An 18856-nucleotide genomic window follows, 5' to 3' on the forward strand; every position below is an offset into this window, starting at 1 on the left:
TCTCAGATATGACCCACTGGCCAATCAGTGCAGGAACAAGACTAAGGGCCAGATTTCCTGCAGCTTCTGCAGCAGTTTTTCAGCCACAGATATGAAGCATTCTGGCTCAAACACATGAGCTGGATTTATCAGACAGACGCACAAGACTGGAGTTGCAGTTTGAGGCTCATGTTTGTGTTTGCAAGGTGAGCCTCTCTCCTCCTTGAATCAGCATTTCAGGGAGGATCGCACAAATAAGAACTGGAGGCAAAGAACTTGATAGAGTCATTAAGCTCAACAGTTTAAGAGAAGGCTGGAATGGAGCCACACATGGAAACTGCATGTGTTTAGGGTCCAATCAGCTTCATGGACATTTGAATTCTGGAGTCAATTATTCCTGTCAGGTTATAGATCATTCCAAGCCTTTGTCCCAGCCCCCTGACACCTAGCCCCCAAACCAGATCCAGATCCTTTACAGACAGACAGACTGTAGGACAAACACACCACACAGACAGGAAATAAATAACTCTCAGTCAGAATGTACATACCATAGAATAAAGAGAAAGATGGCCACCATTGTGAGGGGTAGTTTGGAATGTGGTACAAACATCTCTTCTCCAAGATATCTCATTTCAGGATCTATGCTCGTAATCTGCCAAGCAACAGCATGGCGATTTGTGGAGTCAGAGGAAAAACATTGGGGTCAGAGGACTTGGGCCAATCATGGACTGACCTACACTTTTGTTTTATTGTTTTATAACATGATGATGTATACTAAAACACTGGGTCAGGGAGAGATAGCCAGTCAGACTTCATGAACTGATACAGCTTGTTGTTTATCAGGGAAAGGAAGATCAACCCAGAGCTCTGTAAGCTTTATTCATTTACTTGTAATAAAACTGATGAACTTGGACCAAAAACATCTTCTCCTATTGCTTCATGAAAGAACACGCTGGACCAAGGACTACACATAGTTTAAAAAGGGTAATTTAAAGTCACGGTCCAACAGTAATTAATTAAAGTTTGTCAGACTTTAGCGACGCAAATGAAAGCTGTTGTTTGATAGCTTTAGCTTGAAGCTCACCGAGAGCTGTGAAGTGTTTCCCCAGTCAATATTTAGTTGCATTAACTTCATGTCGCCTATTTATTCTCCAGCCTGTGGTTTGGCTTTGCCGGTTAAGTTAGCGAGACAATCAGCTGATCAGTAACGTTAACTGGCAATAAAATCGTAAGCTAGCTTAGCCGTTAGCTTAGATCATGGAAGCATCAGCCAGCTAAACTTTTTCTGCCCTGATAGAAAAATCATGTAAGGTTGGTTGGATTGGTTTATTCACCAGAGCTGGCTTTGGCTTGTGGTGTAAAATATGTTGTTGGATTAGTTTCATGTAGAGTTACTCTCTCTCCAGCGCTCTGTTTTAGCTTTTCGGTTACGTTAGTGAGACAATCACCTGATCACTAACTGGCTTACAATAACAATAAAACTGTAGCTTACAGCTGGAAGCTCAGATCAGATAGCTAAACTTTTACTGCGCTGGTAAAAAAAAAAATATGTTGTTGGATTAGTTTTATGTAGTTACTCTCTCTTCAGCGCTCTGTTTTAGCTTTTTGGTTACGTTAGTGAGACAATCAGCTGATCACTAACTGGAAATAAAACGGCAGCTTCCAGCATCAAAGCTCATATCAGCCAGCTACACTTTTCTCCTCCAGCCTCTTTTATTGCTTTGTTACATGGACAGAAATGTCCCGTTACCTTCCTGAGACAGCTGATGAATATTATTGGTAATGAACCAGCAGGGAAGCTCAGATCAGCAGCTAAGCTTCACATCTTACTGCCCTGGTGGAAAACATGTATTTCTTTTTACTGCTAATGGTGATATATAACAAGACCGAGTGCCTGTCAAGTGACCAATAATGAATACTTTCAGAATTTGCATTTAAAAAATGTTATTAGAGATTGCTTCTCCACTGTACACATAAATATGTAATTTGTACTTTCACATGCTAAATGCCCATTAAAACTTTGCACCGTTTTACCACAAGCTGAAATTATGTCAGTACTACTTTGTGTTTTTGTATTTTAAAAAATTAACAAAGACATTTTGGTAATATTTGCAGATTGCTTATCTAATTAAGCAAAACGAGAGGAGCCTTGATCCTCACCTGACAATGTCTTTGTAAACTTCATGTATTATGTGGTTTATAATGGACTGTGGTGCAGAAACAGTGAGCTCACATTGTCCTGGTATCTGTCAGTGCTCATACTTGATGCATTAGATGTGATAGTGTTTGAGATGTTCTTCATTTACTTTAGTGTGTTAGTCCAGATGAGCCAACCCTCCCAACTTGTAAAATACTGTATTACAGGAGTATGAGACATGTGGCTGTTTATTAATGAACAAGTAACAATAATATTCAGAAAATACAACATGTTTTTACTGAATAATTAAGTAAATATAATTTCTTAATATCTAAAGAAACCTGATTTCTTGACTGTTAACTCTCTGCTATCTCAAAGATGACATCTTTTGTCCTGTCTCAGACACCGTAGCTATACAACTCGCTTGTATAGGGGAGGGGGGTGCGTTTTGTAACGCTCACCACTAGATGTCACTAAAACTTACACACTGAACCTTTATGACCGTTATGAGTACTACAACACTACGGGAACTTTTCGGAGCTGCAGTTTATAAACCCCGGTTACCACACAGGGTTTATCCAACATAATAAATAGTTTGTATTTCACTCTGACATTGTTTAAACACAAAGTCTGACAGGAACCACAGAGATAAACTACTGCTATTTGTTTACATCAGACTTTGAGAGCAGAACTGCTGTTCAGTTCACTCTCACTGATGTTTATTTCTCTTCTCGTGCGCAGAAGGACAGTCCCTCTTCATCCTCTCATCAACGTTGTCAACATTGATACTGTCTTTTACTTTAAACTAGTTTGACTAGTTCTCAGCTCGCTGGGTCACGATGCGCCCGGGCAGTTCCGGGTCAAGTTGGGTCAAGTCCACATACAAGCTGTGTTTCATAATATCTCACATCAACACAGAACGAACCACATTTTAAACATCCAACAATGATCAATACCCAAGATATCTCCAAACACAGGACATCAAAATGTGTGATTCAAAGTAGGAGTAGAATATGTGATACATCTAATTAATGATACAACTATAACTTCTTTGAATGCAGCTTAAGAACTCTCGTGCACACTCGGCTGCCAAACATGATCTCATCTCGTCTTGTTGTTCTGTTCCAACTTGTCCCAAAACTATGATCAGCATCACAATGGCACACGTACACCACTATACTCTTCCACAAACACAACTCTGACATGCACAGTTACACACAACTATGTTTTCTTTGAGGTACTATCATTCTTACGTACAGAGACAATCATACTCCCTAATACTCTTTATAATAGTGTGTGCAAGATGCAAGAGTGCTGTGATGAGAAGTAATGATGTTGTTTGCACGAGAACATTGTAGTGAGAGTGTGAGAGAGAGCATATGAACATCCAGCAGTAAATCAGGATGGGCTGCCCTTTTCAGAATAATAAAAAGCAGAAGCTTTAAATTTAATTATTGACAGCGATGCTGTAGCCCGACTTTTAACTGCAATTATCAAAACACAAATTCCTTCTTGAGAAATTACGCCTTTAATTGTTATTCTTCATATTCTTATTAATTCACTTAATTGTTTTTTAGCAGTTAAATTTTCTATAAATTTGACTATACAGGGGTCTAAAAACTGACAAAACAAATCCCAAAGAGAAATCCTCAAACCAATTAACCAACTGTAATTAAAGATAAATTTATACACTTTATTTAAGCAGGAATGTCCAGCAGATAAAACCTATTTCATAGATTTATAATGAGTAATATTAAACATGACGAGAAGTACCAAAGCGCACAGAACAAGTTTGATCAGAAAGAGGTTGTAAAAAAGATTAATTAAAGTAAATCACTAAAACTCTAAATGTTTTCACCAAATTAAAAAGGTAAAACTTTTAACATGAAGCGCAGGCTCTTATTTTGAAAACCAGGACCGGATGTTGTCTGAGCTGGCTGTGTCATGTTTGTTTGTTTCAACAGCTGATCGATCTACAGCTTCTTCTGATCATTGATCAATAACAGGCGTGTCATCAACAGTAACAGTGACGGCAATATAAAGGCTCTTGCGCACGTGATGACACAGCACGAGGAGGATCAAAGGCTCAGCGGGGTGTGACGTAACTCCTGCAAAGATCGTCTATCGATGAGGAGGAGTCACTGATCAGGATTTTATTTTCTCACTAATCAAATGTTTTTTAACTTTAAACCCAAAATACATTTTTATATTTAAATAATAACAATAACAACAAAACAAACAAACAAACAGAGAACTGCACAGAGCTGTCTGTGTCTTGTTTACAGTGTCTTTGTGTAGTGATTATATTATTATGTTTTTTTATTGTTGAATACAGCAGGAGTGTACAGTATACTATAAGGTTAAGGTTTTTGTACTCTTTATTTGTCTTCCTCTCTACTTCCCTTTCACACACATTTAAACAATAACTTAATAACTTAATAACATTTTTTATCAAATAAAATAAATATATATATAATTTGTTGGAGCAGCTTCTAGTTTTTACACCTTTAAACATTAATTGATAGTAAATTTATGAAGGGGGAAAGTCTGTACACAATCGTTTTATTACGCACATTTTAATTAGTTTCTAGAAATATTTATATTATTACTAACAGATTCAATCTTTTATAATTTAAGAATTTTCACCAATTTATTTAATTATTATTGATGTATTTAATTGGTGTTTTAATCCAATACAATTAAATGTAGACCTATACATAAATTTAAAGACAAAATAATCTCAAGGTCCACTTTTTTTCCCCATACCTTTCAGACACACATGTAACCTTCAGCTTGAATATAAGAATCCTTTTTAATATAATATTAACCAAGTAGCTTGATGTCGCCACCATGTTATTTAGATTAGTAAAGTATTACTCTTGTGTAGGGATTATCTCCCCTGTCTGTCCTCTCCGGTCCGGTGAACCGGTCGGAGTGAGCCCTCCTCCTCGCGCTCCCGTCTCTGGGTCTCATAGTAACGGTCACCTGCAGAAACACACCGGGACTCACGGAGCTCACACCGACCGACAGACCAACCACCTGCCCGCCTGTAGGACACCGACCCCCCGCCGCGCCGCCCGCCTCTCTGCTGCTGATCAAAACCAGATCAATCGATACGGGGATCGATCGGCTCTGATGTCCGCCGCTGCGGATCAGAACCGGCGCGTGGCCTGCGGCTGGATCAGAGGCACCGGAGAAGCGAACGATGACATCAGCGTGTGAAAGTCCCGATCCTTCGCGCGTGAGCTGATCGATCATTTATCAGGTTAATGATCTCAAGGCGTTGCAGCGCCAATCAGAGGCTGAGCTCATGACTGATCAGATGATTAGTCTGATCAGCTGATCGGCTCCAGACAGAGAGCTGCTCATCAACTTCACCGGTTATTGATTAGCTCCGGTGTGCGTCTTCATCTGAAACTGATCAGCTGACCGGCCACATCATGATCAGCTGATACTGATAATTGATCAATAACTGATCTGCTCAGTCTGAGCAACAACAACAGGAGCTATTGATTACAGAGAGAAAGCAGGTCAACAACTGATCTCCAATTTATTTATCAGTTAGTTTATAATGGTTTACTTGGCTCTAACTTAGAGCTGGTCTGTAACTGTCTGAAATCTTTTCTTAAATCTTTATTTGGATTATTTAAATTACTAAAATAATTAAATAATTGGAATAGAAATATTCTTCTTCTCTTTCAGTCTCATGTCTGTGTGAGTCAGGATGTGGTTAGCTTAGCTTAGCATAAAGGGGGGAACAGTTAGCCTGGCTTTGTCTACGCTTCAGAAAGCTGATTGACATTTTCTATCTGGTTTCTTCGGTCTGGAGTGTAAAATGAATAAGTTGCAGCTTCAGAGGAAGTTATCAATAAATTATTTCTGATTCTGATTCTGTCTTGTTGGCTCAGTGAAGAGTCTGATTATCTGATTTCTCCTTTGCTGTACAGTTTTGCCAGAGAACTCTGGGGGAAGCCCGTAACGCCACAGATGGCGGTTGTACGCACATGTCCCGCCCCTATCGCGAGACAGCTAATCGTCTGCTTTTCAACAGCCGGGAAACACATTCAGCCAGTTGTGTAGCTGCATGGTTGAGGTTTGCGACAGTTTCAAATGTCGTGGTGGCGATACTGCGTGGAATGTGACCTGCAGTCCTTGCAGTATGTGTTAGAAAATACTGGTGTGTCTTCTATAAATGTATACGGTATCTGCTGACTGTATCCATAACCTCAGTTAGCTTAGCATTCGTTCAAGCACTGCGGTGGGATGAGCTCATGGCGTCACGCTCTGGATAGAGCCGTAAATGTGGTGAGAGCTCGTGCATGTGTAGTAGAAGTATAACCTGCAGGGGAAAACACTTTTTAAACCTTATTTTGGGGCAAAGCCATCAAACTGGTTTTCCTGCTGATTCTCCATATGTCCCGGTGACCAGTCAAAGTGCAGTTATGGCGGGACTGGCCTATAAGGACTTTGGTTTCACTTTCCTTTTTAAGGATTACGGTATGCACTTCATCGCTGACCACCTCCTAACAGGACAAAGTAGGCAAGGCTAGATTTTAAAAACAGAGATACAGTTCCCGTGATGTATAACGTAAAAGAGGCTATACAGGAAGTGATGTCAGGACTTCAGCTTTCTATACAGATGACGGTGACATCACCTGGTACCAACCAATGGGCAGTGGTCAGTTCAGTTCCTGCTTTTCACCAGCAGAGATCAGTCTTTTGGTTTTCCCTTAAATCTTGATCGGTTTCTGACAGTCCATGTATCTCCAGGTGTTCCAGGGCTCCCAGTGCTCCCAGTCCTGTCCAGGATGCTGCCAGCCTCCATCCAGATTACGGGGGAGATGCTGTCGGCGGCCGAGGTTCAGGACATCTGTGAGAGTCTAAAGGAGGACAGCGTCCGGCTGCTGTCCGTCCGCGGCTGCCAGCTCTCCGACCGTGACTTCGGCCGCGTCTGCCGCAGCGTCGCCGAGTCGCGCTCGCTCGCTCAGCTCAACCTCAACCTGGGCGTCGTCTCCAGCATTAACCGGACACGACACTTGGCCGACGCCCTGAAGGCCAACCGGTCCCTGCAGACCCTGTTGTAAGTACAGAGGTGTTTTCTTTACTGCTCCTAGAAGTGCTGACAGACCAAATAACATCCAGGCGAATCCTAATGGTTCAGGAAACCTCCCTGACTAAAAGTCACAGTGTCATTGGTTTGTAAGACTCTGTCTCTGGGCTGCCCTACAGTCTTCATGGCAGCCCGCTGTTGGACGCCGGCCTGGTGACCTTGAACTCAGCCCTGTCTACCCACCCGTCGCTGGTCTGTCTGGATCTGGGAGACTGCATGCTGGGAGACGAGGCTCTGGGTCTGATCTGTGGGATGCTGCCACCTGACGGAGCCAAGTCAGGTAACAAACACCTGAAAACCCCCAGAGGACACAAGTTTACATCTGACTTTCAAACATGTTTCTGCTTGATCTCTGGTGTTCACAGTATGTGGTTGCAATCTACCAGACTAGAGGCCTCAAAAGTGCAAGTGTTGACAACAACACCTTGGAAACCACTTACAGACCACCAAGCAACCCTTTAGCTGCCTCAAGGAAAAACTGTAGAAAGCATTTCAGCACTGTGCTGGCACCCTGAACAATCAAGCAACTCTCTTAAACATCCGTAAACCCACACAAACACTCTAGTCACCACCTAGCAACCACCAAGAACAACACGGCAAATACCTGGGACCGTCCTGGAACATCTTGGCAACCAACCTGACACCACCTGAACCACCCTAGCAAGCAACTCCTTACAGCCACCATAAACATTCCGGTCACTGCCCGGAAAACTCGTGCAACCATGAAGAAATTAGGGATAGTCGATAAAATTCAGTAAAATTCCACTATTCTTGATACCGATTGGCAACCACGGTAAAAACACAAATAGTAAATCCCATCATGTACTTCAACATATACTCCTTTAATAAAAACATTTGAACATGATAAAGAACAGTTAACAGCTGTGAGAGGATGTCCAGGACAGATGAGAGCTGGTTTGATGTCAGTATATTCATAAAGGAGCAATCTGATGAAATTACAACCTCACACTCTGCAAAACTGCTTTTTGGAATCTCTCAGGTGTAAAATGTTTAAGGGTGGTCTCTGTCTATTTTAGCAGTGGTTTGAGATTTTTATATTAAAGATACTAAACAGTAATTGATGATTGAAATGGATTGTGTTGCCCGGACAGTCTCTAGCTCCTCCACAAACTGCCAAGCAAGAAGGAACTACCAAAAAATGTCACAGTAACCTTTTGAAATAACTGAGCAACCACTATGAACACTGAATCAACCACATGTTAACATCTTTGCAACCACACAGAGCAGCACAGTAACCACGCTAGCTACTGCCTGAAACACTTTGGCAACCAGATGGGAACCACCAGGTCACTTGAAACCAACTCATGGAAAATCCCCCAAAGAACCCTCAAACCCCAAAGAAATCAATACAAATACCAATTAAAATTTTTTAGTATTTTAGTTTTTTTTAGTAGTAGAAGTATGTATGTGAAGTGAATTAAAACATCAACAACCACCCGGTAACCTAGTAACGCAACAGAACGCCATGGTTATCCAAAGCAAAACGAAACGAAAATGAGCAAGACGAATTGATGGCTAGAGGTAGAGAAAGGAACAAGTTTCAAGCACTCATTATTGCAATTTTAGCCATTACTGGTAGACAGAAAAGATAGCTACGCTTAGATGCTACACAGTGCTAAGAGCCAGGATGATCAAACATACAACTAACGTAAAGGTGTCTGGAACACCATAGAAACCACCCTAAACATCAACCTAGTAACCACCAGAACAAAAGAACAGCACAGCAACCCTGTCAATCAGAAGGAAACCACCAACACTATATTGACCCTCACGGAGCACCGTACCAACCACCTGTCACTTTCTGGTTTAATAATCTCCTCATGAAAAGTCTCTTCGGCAGAGTCAGGCGCTCATTTAATAAGTCAATAAAATAACCAATAACTGGAAACTATATCGTCACACTAGTTCTTGTAAATCAGACTGAAATTCAGCAGCAGGTCTGCCGAAACTTCTGCAATTCAGAGGAAATTATTCAGTGAAGCTCAGAAGACATTTTGTCTCCTGGGACTCAGTTATTTCAGGCTCAAATAACCTGAATTCATCGGCTCGGATGTCCACACGCTGTCGCCACACCCTGAAGGATTCAGGAGGATTTAACTCTTCGCTTGGAGGACAGAGTTTATCATGAAGGCATTTAAAGACTAGAATCTTCTAAGCAACCGAATACCTAATTTAATCACAACTGAATGCCCTATATTCAAATATTAAGTTCTCAAATTCAGATCTGTGGATGTCTGCAGGTCTGAGGGAGCTCACTCTGAGCGCTAACCCGGGAATCAGCTCCAAAGGCTGGGCTCGACTCGCCATCGCTGTGGCTCACAGTTCCCAGCTCCGAGTGCTCAACCTGGACTACAACCCACTGGGTAACAGCACGACTACACGCTTCATACCAAAAGATGCTATACTAAACATGCTTCATAAAACACACATATGAAGACAGATGCAAGAAATAGGACTGAAATTTAACAGCAAATACAGTAAATGACTGCAGTTGAGGTTAAAATATAAAAAATATGGCAACTCATCTTCCATTTAAAATGAAGGTAAACATATGGTAAATTACAGGGTTAAGACCTGGCTTTTGATGAAGGTTAGGTTATAGAGGGGCGGTGTAAAGTGAAAATCAATATAAAACTCCTCTTGTAGTTGAAGTTGTAGGTGAATGAATAGAAGTCATTGTAATGTCCTCAGTGAGTTTGAGTTTGCAATATGAAACAAAGGAGAGTTGCAGGCTGGAGTTTTTTATTGAAAATTTAGTGAATGTGATCAGTCAGTTAATTAAAACATTTTAGGAGCACCAGTTCTCACAGTTCTAGAGGTTCTGTTCCTGCGGTCCAGTAGTCAGACCAGCAGACGTCAGCATTACTGAGTTTAGATTCATCATCACTACATTAAACCAGGCTGCAGCTCACTGACTAGTTCTGACATGGAGATTAGTTGTTGTAAATATTTGCAGCCTCTAACTGCAGGTGGAGCTATTGATAGCTTCCTGACAAAGCTAACGTTAGCATGCTAATTTCTGAGCCCTTCAGTGGAGTGAAAGAGGTAATATGGAGTCCAGTGGACATCTCTGACATTGAAAAGTGTTTAATGTTGTTGATGTTACTCGATTTTATATCACTAAAATAACACAACATGAGTAAATTTTAACGACGTGACCTGATTTAGTGAATCCCTGGTCAGCGAGCTAGCCGTTAGACTTCATGTTGAGTGGTGATTTATGAAGAGCTGGTTGTGAATGTCCTGGATCTGATTCCAGGTGATCAGATCGCCGGGATGCTGGCGGTTGCGGTGGCGTCCAGCAGAACCCTGGAGGTGCTGGACCTGGAAGGAACCGGACTGACCAACCAATCAGCACAGGTTGACCAATCACACACCCTCCTCTCTTTCTGTTCTTCTTCTGTTTCATCATCAGTGTCTCTGTCATTTAGCTGGTTGTCCAGCAGGGGGAGGTGTTGATCTGAACATCCTGCAACACTGAAACCAAACACACCTTCATGTTCATGTGTTCACCTCAGTGGTGGACAGTAAGGACATTTACTCAGTACTGTACTTAAGTACACATTAGAGGTATTTTACTTGAGTATTTTATTTTCATGCCACTTTCTACTTGTGCTCCATGTCAGAGGGAGATATTTTTACTTCTCTAAATTTATCCTGACAGCTTCAGTCACTTTACAAATCAAGTTTTGTACACACAAACATATGAAGAGTATACAAAATATGATGTTTTGTTATAAATTAAACTCCCAACAGTTTATACAAGTACAGCTGGCAGGATTATTAATTCACTGACAACATTTTTGATGGTTTAAGTCATTTTTCATGTAGAACGTTTACATGGTTCCAGCTTCAGATGAGAAGATTTTTTCTTATAATTATATAAATTTTTTTGTAATAATTTTGAGCTTCGTACTGTTGGTAAGACAAAGCGTGAAGGTGTCACTTTGGGTTCTGTGATGGAATTTCTCACTATTTACAAAATTTAGAAAATCAATTAATGGAGAAAATAATCAGCAGATTGATCCAGAATTAAAATAATAATTAGCTGCAGTCTAAACAGTTAAAATGAGCTCCAGCTCAACAACAGCAACTTCACCACAGTCACAGGACAGCGAGTACTTTTACTTTGAATACTTTAAGTGCATGGTGTTAAATACAAACATCACCAGAACCATGGATGAAGTGCTGAATGGGAAGTGAGATGAAACCTGAAAGCAGATTTCAAGTTAAAGAAATAGAAACAAAATAAAGACGGAAGAAAAAGCTGCAGAAACACTGGCAGTAATGTCCAAATATTAAAAGCTGTAAATAAGTGTGAATTATTGTTATAGTCTGCGTGCCTGTAGTAGTGGGGGAGTAGATATTCTTTTATTGTCTGATGATGAAGAAACTATTTCTGAATGTGTGATAAAGATAAAACAAGTTAGAGAGTTTAGTTTTGGTTATTAATCATCATCACAAAGTCTACTGGTGTGAGTCTAAGCTGCAGTGATGGAAGTAAAAACATTATTTATTTAACTTTATTTAAACACAGTTTAAATCAGCAGCTGCTATGTAGTCGTAAACTTTGTTTGAATAAACAGAGTCAGTGTCTGAACAGCATATTGATTCTACTGATCTATAGACTCTTTTGTCCCTGTGAGGATCCTGTAGGAATGATGATCCAGTCAGTAGTCGGGCTGTTGACACTCAGAAATTACATGAATTACTTTATTTATTTTACCCTTTGAGATGACTGGATCTGGAGTCTGTGATGAAATCTTCAAAACTCAAGCCTGATGGATGATGTTGTGTTAAAGACCTAAAGTGAACCTTCAGCGTGAACCTTGAGTTTAGAATATTTTAGTGCGCAGATGTCAAGAACAAACAGTTCACTGGCCGGGCGGCTGCTTCCTGTTTGTTGGTGTACGCAGGTACGCAGCTTGTCTGAATGTCACAGAGACTCGTCACACATTATGAGACTAATTGTCTCTCACAGAGAGTTCTAGAACTGAAACAGTTAGTTGATTAATCAATAAGCAATATCAGTAATCTACCAAAACCACTGTGGAAGAGAAAAAACTCCATCCCAAGTTATAAACCTCCTTTTATTTGAAATCTCAGCAGTAAAATGTAGTCAAGTAGAAGAAGTCTCTATTGATAAAATCTGTTTACATGTAGAGCCATTCAGATGAAAAACCTTGTATGTCTATGTTTACGCATTTCCTCAGATCACACGATGCTCCTCCCCATGTTCAGTAAATCCTCTGTAACTCTAAGATCAGAGACGGACTCAGGTGTTTCTCACCTGGGGTGTTTGTGGTGGATGAGTCTCGGTGAAGGAGAGAGGCAGAAAGGGAAGGACGCTAACACAGACACGATGATTTCAGTGATCTATAGATGAAGCAATGCTTACAGGCAGGTACAGGTAGACAGGTCCAGGTGAGGGAAAGGTGGACGTATGGGACCTTTGGGATTAGGAATATGGCTGGAGAGGAAGGGACACAGTTTGTAGTGCAAGTTGCCTCCTCTTAATGTTAAAACAGCAGATTTCCAGTGGAAGTTCTGTATTGGGTTTTCTACTAGAAAGAGGTCTGTGTCTCGCAGCTCAGCAGCAAACCAGACAGGACAGTAATATGCTGAGATTCACTTATGTGTGAAAGCCTCTCTGCTGTGATCTAATTACAGTGAATTTATCAGTGAAGTCTGGCAGCACAGGGGTGAAAAAGCTCAGCCTGCTTCAGGGTTATTAACAGCCTGCCAACTGTAAATAATGTCGTATCAGACACCAAATAAATCAATTTATTACTTTAAAATATTATTTTGTCGAATCACTGCACCAAAACAGGACTTATTAAGCCTTAAATTACCAGTCCCTCCAGGATGTCCCGGGCCTTTTCTCTGATTGTTGTGGTCTAAAATGCCTAATTTTGCTGCAGCTTTTCTAATAAATTGCGATGAAAGTTGCAATGTTTGGGGGCTTTTTGCACTGAAATTGTGGGAATAAGTGAAAGCTGTAAAGGCAGATGTGATATGTTTAACTATAGAATTGTAGTTGAATCATTCGGGTCTGACCCTGACCCTGCATATTTAAACCAGCTGACCTGGAATCTTTCCTGCAGCTGACCGGGATGCAGCGTCTCTCTGACGTCCTCCGTGTGTTTCTGACGTTCTCTCTCAAAGTGTTTGTCAGGAGAGGATTTCCTTTATGTTGGACCACAATGATGCACGTTCTGCAGAACAGGTTCCCCGCTTTGGTGAAGAAGATCTGGATCCTGGTCTTCACGCTCCTTTACTGTTGTTATTGTAGGTCAATTTTGGTATCACACACGTCTGCTGCGTCTTCTAAAAGAGGAAGTGGGTTTTCTGACATGTGACAATGTTTTGCAGGAAACGGCGATGAGAGGTCAGGTTTGTGGAAAAGTTGCAGTGACTGGTCAAAATTGCAAGTCGCGCTGAATTCACAGGGATCCTGGAGGGACTGAATTATATTCAAATGAACACACGCAAAACTTTATTCATGTCACTGAACAGGTGATCACACACCATTCTTGAACCCAACTCTCCGATGCTTTCTGAACCAGTCCAAGTGCTACTTGCTGGACAGGAATTATTGGATCTCCATTGGCGCATGACCTGTGGCGTTCCACAAGGATCAATACTTGGCCCACTTTCTTTCTTCTTTTCAATCTATACACGCTGGACAGATTTTTTCTTGTTAGACACTGACAGCACTGAGAGTGATAGTTGTTGGGGGTTCATAATGGCAGACAGAAAACAACAGAAAACAGTGCATCAGGCCAGATGTGTGGGACTTCTATCATCTTTCATTTATGTTAATTCATCTGGTTTTCTTCCCTCTCAGGCTGTTGCTGTGCTGATGTGAATTACAGGGGATCAATAGTTTCATGGTGTGTAGAGAAACTGACGTTAATTACCTACCTGTGATGTAACAAGGTAGATGTTGTGGTCACATCACAGTTTTTTGTATGAATAAAGTTTTGTCGGATGTTTGGAATGAATGTGGTCTCTTGTGTCCAGGTGTTCTTGGACATGGTGGAGAACTACCCGACCAGTCTGCGGGTTCTGGTCCTGGCTGAGAACGACATCAGCCCGGAGCTGCAGCAGCAGGTCTGTGACCTTCTGTCCGAAGGAGAGGACGACGACGACAGAGAGGCCACAGCCCTCCAGTCAGGCCCAGCCTCCAGCAGCGCCCTGCTGCCAATCAGAGACAAGTACCAGCCAATCAGAGACAAGTACCAGCCCCCTGCCTGGCTCCCTCACAGCAGTAAGGGCTGAACACTCTCTCCCCCTGTCCTCACCTCTAGACTGTCCCCCGTCCAGACCTCCTTACCCTCCATACTGGTCCCTCAAAGACAGTAAGAATGGTTCAGGCTGCACAGAACCAGTACAGAACCAGTATTGAACTATTAAATTGGGTCCAGTTTGTCATGCTGGTTCAACTGGAATAGGATATCATGCTGGTTCTGCTGGTTCTGCTTAGCTTGGTCTGACCCACTGAGCTCCAGTATCAGACTGACCCACTATGAGCCTGGTCCTGTTAGGTGTCCTCAGTGACAGTAGGAGCTTTTGGGTTCTGTATAATAGAGGTCTGAAGTGTGAATCTGGTTAAACTGGTTCTATCTAATCCCAGTTAATAAAGAGTATTCTGTATTCCCATTCCTAATAGAAAATATTCAAATTAATATACATATTGATCTGCTCTTCTTCTGTGGTTCCTCTGTGATTCCATGCAGCTGTATGGTCTGACATTCTGGTCTGGTTCGGGTTCTGATACAGAGCAAGTTACAGAACTGAATACATTATCCTTAAAGGCCCGGTCACACCAGCATTTAAATCAGTTTAATAGAATCATTGATTAGCTCATCAGGGAGAAATAAATCTGCATGAAAGTTCCCTCCATAACAAAATGGAGGACGCTAATGTAGCTTATTAGCTGTGTTTCACCTTCCAGGTACTTAGCGTCCTGTTAGCTAGCCATCTGTTAGAGCCTTTACTCCCCTCTAACTCTTTATTGAATGAAATTATATAATCAAACAAAACATACAAACACCTGGCTGGTTAGCCTGTTAGCAATTAGCAGTTCAGCTACAGTGGTTCACCAACAAGCTTGGTGATTGCTGAACTCCTGTAGCCGCAGAGCTAACCACTAGCCAGCCGGGCTACAGTCAGTCACAATAGCTTCTTTCCATTCCTGCTGATATTTTGTGCTGAGGATATCATTTCATTCAATAAAGCTAACAAGCTAGCAACAAGAGAAGAAGTTCACCAGAGTTGAATTTGAGGCGAAACATGCCTTCACCTCCTCGAGTGAATCCTTTGTAATGAAAACAATTAACCTTTTTAAAGGCTGATGTGACCGAGCCTTCTCAAGGACACGTCTACTCGTAGTTTCATTCAAACAAACAGAAGAAACACTGAAGCTTTTGGTTTTACATGTTTAGCCAGTGTACTCAAAATCATGTATATATTTAAACCTTTTCCACATCTACCGTTTTTAGATTGACTTCCTTTAAAGGTTCAACATCAAGCGTAGGCAGTTGGTTAGCTTAGCTTAGCATAAAGACTGTAAACAGGAGGAAACAGCTAGTTTGGCTCTGTCCAAAGGTAACAAGATCCACCAGCTCCTCTAAAGCTCCCTGACTAACATGTTAAAGCTGGGGTTTTTTTCATTTGTACTTTAAAGGAATTAAAAACTGAACATCGAGTTTGTTGGTTGATTTTTGCAGAAAATGACCTGAAACCAAAGGAAATCAATCTAAAAATGGATCAATAAATTGGAAAATATCACCAGGATGTAAAGTAACAGAAGTTAATGGTGTTAAAAAATGGAGACTCGGTGGTCTGGTCCTCTCAGCTCTAAACGTGTCGTTCTTTAACCCTACAGACTCCAGCCCCCAGATGGTCTTGCTGACATCAGGTGTAGGTGAGAGCCTATTGGCTGAGACTGAGATGTGACCCCTCCCACAAACACACCCACTTCCTGTTTAACTATTTTCACTGGTTTGGTTTGAATGTTTCTGGTTTGTTTCCCTGCACTGCACTTCTCTGGGTTGTCAGATCACCTGATAGCTAGCAGCCAATCACATGCTCTGCATGGTTTGATGTAGCACCTGTACATAGACTAGAACAGAGTGAGAGGCGGCACAAATCCTTAACACACCAAGTGACTTACAGATAGGTGTTTGTTCAGCAGGTGTACAGTGTGTCTGATGTATGTTCTGCGCTGCTGCTCTGATGTCACAATAATAAAACTGTTTACAGCTTCGTAAGAACCAAAGACTCTGATTCGTCATTCACTGTCAAACTGCAAGCTACCACTGCTAACAACATTAGCTAAAGCACAAAGTCGTGGACTGAAAGCACCATTTAGAGATACATATTTTACATACTGTCAAACTTCAGTTAATAGCCCCGGCCTTTATTTGCTTCAATCACTGATCTCACCTGGCCTGTATTTGGGACAGGCCTCTAATTGAGACCTGCATTTATTTGTCAGAACGTGTAGCCACACCAGGCCATTAAAAGGGACAGCTGCTATTTGGGACTGGGTTTTTAATTGAACTTTTACGTTGCTCACAATATTGATAACATTTTCACAATAAAGGGATGTCAACAATTAGCATAAACTGGCATATGGGCTTGTATCTTAATGAAGTAGTTATGGTTACATATAGTTATTAACTAAATGTGTCACCTTTTTGTTGAAAATCTATGGTTAATAGTGATGAAATGTATCTGTTGGCCTGTTTCCCACTTGTTTATATTTATAGTAAATCAATGTAATTTATTAATTTACAGTGTGATCCATTTAAAAGTCTTGATGTAGGGGCAATTTGCACAAATCATTGTTAAATCTTTTAAAATCAGTGCCAGAGATGACCGTCACTGTTGCTCTGCTAAGCTAGTTAGCATTTAGCATAATCAGTTTAGTGGGCGTTACCTATGTGTGGAAAAACAAGTCATGTAATCAAGATGGCTGTTCATCAAAAATGTTTTCAATTGGAAGAAACATCTTGGAGGAAAAGGTAAGTAGATTTAGCTAGTTAGCCATTAGCTTACATAATAATAAGATTCTGTTTTTTGGACTTGTTTTTCTAATCTCTGTATTTTGCTTGTGACACATGTATCATTTTACCCAAGCAGGAACCTCCGGTTCTGAGAAGTGAAGCTCCTTAAACCTGCGTCCTTTCTAGCAGCCAGCAGGGGGCGACTCCAGCGGCCGCAGAAAGAAGTGTGATTGTACAGAAGTCTATGAGAAAATGTTTCTACTTCTCAGCTGATTTATTCCCTCAGTAAACACTTTCCTAATGAGTTTATGGTCTATAAATCAGAACCAGCGTTGCTGAAAAAGCTTATTAGAGTTGGCTGCTCATTTTTACAATTAGTACATTTTGTTTTAAGCCTGTTTGTTGCTAGCTAAAATTGGCATCCCAGCTAATATCACAGTTGATGTGAATTACAGACGCACCTTGCTAACCTTGTTTGCCCACAAACCAACTGTCGTGGTTTTGATTTGTGGTGTTTGTATTTTCTTGTTTTTGCTGTTTCACTCCCTGCCTCTGTGTTCCCATCCTTATGTTTTTGTCAGTTGATCATTGGTTCCATGTTCTCTGTTGTTTTCTGTTAACTTCGTCCTTGTGTAGTGTTGTGTTCTTTACTTCCTGTTTTATTATGAAATCTTGTGTCATTGTCTAGTTTTGCTTCCCGTTGTCCTGATGTGTCTCACGTGTGGACTCCTTCGCTGCTCGTTTGTCTTTAATGTCATGTCTTCGTCGTTTGTCCTGTTCCTGTTTGAGTTTACAAACTCAGTTTTTGAATATTCTGCCTGTTTTGAATTTAGCTTTTTTCACTGTACTCACCTTGGTTTGGATTTTACCTGCACCACTTCGTGTACGCCCTGTGTCTGCGTAAGTGTGACGCTTAACAAACTGAACTTTCCCCTCCAGTGTTTTGCATCGCAGTCCACACCTCAGTTTACCTGCCAACTGTGACACCAACAGGTGACATCAGCTGACCACGCCCACTTCCTTTATACAGGCTATGATTTGTCCCCCCCTTTGGATGGAAAAAACTAAATGATTCAAATGAAAGTCTGAAGGGAAAATAAGTTTATGTATTTGATGTAACCTGCTGCAGTGATCAGAGTCTGTTGTGACGCTGCTGCCGTGTGGAGGAATAAATGACCACTTCATATTTTCAGTCTGAATATAAATGAGGAGGCTTCCCGTAACTCCATCTCCTCCGTCCTGATGAAGCTGCCGGGGCCTGACTGTGGGCTCAGGTTATTCTGGGCTCTCTGACTTCCTGTCGTGATCCGGTGTCAGGCGGCGGCGGTTCAGCTCTGGTCCTGGTTTGGCAGATGACTGAATGATGAATAATGTGAAACACCTTCAGCACACAGGCCGAAAACATGATTCATTTCTTTTTATTAACAATATGAAATGATGAAAGTTCAGGTTTACTTTCACTCGCAGTCAGAAGACATTTATTTAAGACATACATTTCTCAAGTATTGTACTTTACTCCAGTCCCAATTTCTGCTTAATTATACATATATATTATATATTAATGCAAAATATAATCAACAAATAACTTGTGATGTG

At 41.2% G+C, this 18856-nt stretch overlaps 1 protein-coding gene across 3 annotated transcripts; it reads left to right on the forward strand.

The window, feature by feature from the left end:
• The first annotated feature begins 5043 nt into the window (after window positions 1–5043).
• lrrc73 (leucine rich repeat containing 73) lies at window positions 5044–16496 on the forward strand. Of its 3 annotated transcripts, none has more exons than XM_046065259.1 (7): window positions 5044–5381; window positions 6887–7196; window positions 7346–7506; window positions 9488–9610; window positions 10507–10607; window positions 14271–14517; window positions 16138–16496. In XM_046065259.1, the coding sequence occupies exons 2-7, from the start codon at window positions 6925–6927 to the stop codon at window positions 16206–16208; spliced, it is 975 nt and encodes a 324-aa protein (XP_045921215.1). In that variant the 5' UTR covers window positions 5044–5381; window positions 6887–6924; the 3' UTR covers window positions 16209–16496. The 3 variants fall into 3 exon arrangements, with proteins under 3 accessions (XP_045921215.1, XP_045921216.1, XP_045921214.1); XM_046065260.1 differs by having other exon boundaries at window positions 5044–5357; XM_046065258.1 differs by lacking the exon at window positions 5044–5381 and adding an exon at window positions 6538–6794.
• Window positions 16497–18856: the final 2360 nt, after the last annotated feature.

Source organism: Micropterus dolomieu, linkage group LG12 (genome assembly GCF_021292245.1).
Source record: "Micropterus dolomieu isolate WLL.071019.BEF.003 ecotype Adirondacks linkage group LG12, ASM2129224v1, whole genome shotgun sequence".
NCBI classification, from domain to species: Eukaryota; Metazoa; Chordata; class Actinopteri; order Centrarchiformes; family Centrarchidae; genus Micropterus; species Micropterus dolomieu.